General features: G+C 39.6%; 1 protein-coding gene across 1 annotated transcript; it reads right to left on the reverse strand.

Moving 5' to 3' along the window:
* Positions 1 to 629: 629 nt before the first annotated feature.
* LOC110036980 lies at positions 630 to 2,096 on the reverse strand. The gene is made up of 3 exons (XM_020741543.1): positions 1,656 to 2,096; positions 1,487 to 1,591; positions 630 to 1,112 (listed from the first exon to the last, which is right to left on the reverse strand). The coding sequence occupies exons 1-3, from the start codon at positions 2,094 to 2,096 to the stop codon at positions 630 to 632; spliced, it is 1,029 nt and encodes a 342-aa protein (XP_020597202.1).
* Positions 2,097 to 3,047: the final 951 nt, after the last annotated feature.

The raw sequence follows: 3,047 nt of genomic DNA on the forward strand, positions 1-3,047 counted from the left end.
CCCAGATGTCTTTCACAAGCACAGGGGCAGCTGGGGCAATCTGGTCCTGAATAAGGCAACCATCCAAGGACCAATTATCCCACCAGATGTTAACCAAGCCCTACCAACTTCCCAGACAAACAATTGTTCAGTATCTTGTCTAACTTTTAACATCCTTTTCCAGATTGGAGAATCCCCCACACCCACTGAGAGTTGGGTGGGGTGATGATGTCTGCAATATTTGCCCCATAGGAATTCAGCCCATAAGGATGACTGAGATCTAAATCTGAGCCAGAGCTTGCATAAATTGGTGTGCATAATTTGGGAGAAAGACTTGAATCTTAATCCACCCTCCTCAGCAGGTTTACACACCTTAGCCCAAGAGGTCCAGTGTTTTTGCTTCTTATGACCAGCCCATAGGAATCTATTAAAGATACCTTCTAACAGTCTTTGAGAGGATTTTTTAAGAATGTTCAATTGCAGTAAATAGAATGGCAAGGCAGAAAGAACACTTTTGAGAAGTGTAATTCTACCCCCATTGGATAAAAAGGAATTCTCCCAAGCATGCAATTTACTTTGTACCTTGTCAATTATGTGATCAAATTGAATATTCTTAGTTCTTCCTTTGATAAGAACAGCCCCCAGATATTTCATAGGAAGGTGACTATTTTTGAAACCACGTTTTTTAAACCAGTGAAATCAACAACCCAGGATTTAAACTCATTAATGCACTGCTTACTGTAGATGGAGAGGTACTTCTGTTTATTGAATTTCATTCCAGAAACATCCTGAAAGGTCTCCAGATTCTGCAATAATAATTTGACAGCACATTTGGAAGCTTTTGTGAAGATTATGATGTCATCAGCAAAGGCCAGATGATTGATTAATAAGGAAGATTTGTGACTATAAAGAGAATGGGGTTTCCTGGATGCCAACTCATTCAAAATTCTTGATAAGTAGTCAAAAGCTAGAATAAAGATGGTAGGGGAAAGAGGGTCACCTTGTTTTATGCCTCTAGAAGCACTGAAAAACCCATGAGTGGATCCATTGATGAGTATTGAATGGAAATTATTTGACAGCCACCTGCTGATAAGAGAGACAAAGGAGGACGAGAAACCTCTAGAAATTAAAACCTGTTCAATGAAACTCCAACTTATAGTATCATAAGCTTTTTTGATATCTAATTTGAAAATTAGATTGCCTCCTCTAGTGACTCTGTCCAAGTCCAGCACCAATTCTTGGGCCAAGAGCACATTATCCACAATGTTTCTATCCCTGATGAAGGCAGACTGATTCCTACTGATGAGCTTGTTTAGGTGGGGCTGGATTCTAATCTTTGGACCAAGACTTTATTGATTATCTTTGAGGTGACAGAAGTGAGACTAATGGGTCTTTAATCCTCCCATTTGAAAGGAGTTTTTTCTTTAGGCACTAAAGTAATGGTTGATGAGGAGAAATATTTGGGGAGGTCAGCCCCCCAGAAAAAGCTTTGGACAGTGGCAATAACCTCACCCTTCACAACATGCCAAGCCTTTTTGTAGAAGTCAGCAGAGAAACCATCAGCGCCAGCCACCTTTGTGCTGTCTATGGATTTAAGAGCTTCCCAAATTTCCTTTTCATCAGGGATGTTAGTAAGGGATAGACTATTGGTAAATTCCCTTTCTTTGTTGCCAAGCCTTTTTGTAGAAGTCAGCAGAGAAACCATCAGGGCCAGCCACCTTTATGCTGTCTATGGATTTAAGAGCTTCCCAAATTTCCTTTTCATCAGGGATGTTAGTAAGCGATAGACTATTGTTAAATTCTCTTTCTTTGTCAAACAGTGTTGCATTGATGGTAGAGTTAACAGTTGAGTTACTCCTGAACAATTTTTGGAAATAATGTACAGCATCATTAGCAATTCCCTCAGCATTGGTAATCCAGTGCTCCTCCTGAGAAAGGATTTTATGAATTGTATTGCTTTTCCTCCTATAGTTAATGCAAGCATGGTAGTATTTGGAGTTCCTGTCACCCTCACAGAACCTGGTTTTGTTTGCCTTTTGAGCATAGAGAGCCTCTTGCATGTTGATCAGTTCCAATAAGTTTTCATTGGCTAACTGGAGATCCATATCAGACCCCATGTCAGTAACCAATAGTTGTTCTAACTGTAAAACTTTTTGTTCAGCTTCAAAAACTTTCTTATCAATGTTCCCCACCTCTTTCAAGTTTCAATTTGTGAGATGTTTGCTGAGTTTTTTCTGTAACAACCAAAGCTTGATACCAGGAATGTGATGATGGACTTCAGTCAAGGCCTCAGCCACTTGATTAATAAAATCCCCATGCATAGACCACATGTTCAGATATGTAAAATTGGCTTTAGGTTTAGTAGAGGATGAAGATATTTGAATAAGAAAGGGCCTATGATCAGACCCACTCATAGCAGATGTTGGACAGAAGTATGGAGGAACTCTCTAAACCATAAGTCATTTACCAGAAATCTGTCAAGCCTCTCTCAGAACTTCCCCCTTCTCCAAGTAAATTTAGGACCTTTGAACCCCAAATCAAAGAGACCAGCAGACTGAATGTTATCATTGAATGTGTTAGTTCGACTAATATCCGAAGATCTCCCTCCCTTATTCTCACAAAGAGAAGAGAGGCTGTTGAAATCACCCCCAACTAACCAGAAATCCTTAATAGAGGAACTGAGCTCTAGTAATTGTTGCCATAGGTCCAGTCTTGCAGTAGTTGTACAGCCAGCATAAATGAAGGTAGCAAAACCCTGATAGTGACTGAAATTGAGTTGTAGATGGATGAATTGATCTCCTTCTTTAAGAATAGTGCAAAGGATTTCCTTTCTGCACAGAATCCAAATTTTGTTGTTAGTATTTGTAAGAAGCTAGAAACCAGGGAATTTTCTCACAAGTCTGTTGACATTTTTAGTGACCATTGGTTCAAGTAGAGCAATGATCCAAGGTTTATACATCCTGTTGAGGGCTAGGACTCTACTAAGGGATTTGGGATGAGAAAGTACCCTAACATTCCAACAGATTAGATTCATTAACCAATAGAAGTAGATTTCCCTCTTCTCCTCG

Source organism: Phalaenopsis equestris, unplaced genomic scaffold (assembly GCF_001263595.1).
Source record: "Phalaenopsis equestris unplaced genomic scaffold, ASM126359v1 Scaffold213527, whole genome shotgun sequence".
Taxonomy (NCBI): domain Eukaryota; kingdom Viridiplantae; phylum Streptophyta; class Magnoliopsida; order Asparagales; family Orchidaceae; genus Phalaenopsis; species Phalaenopsis equestris.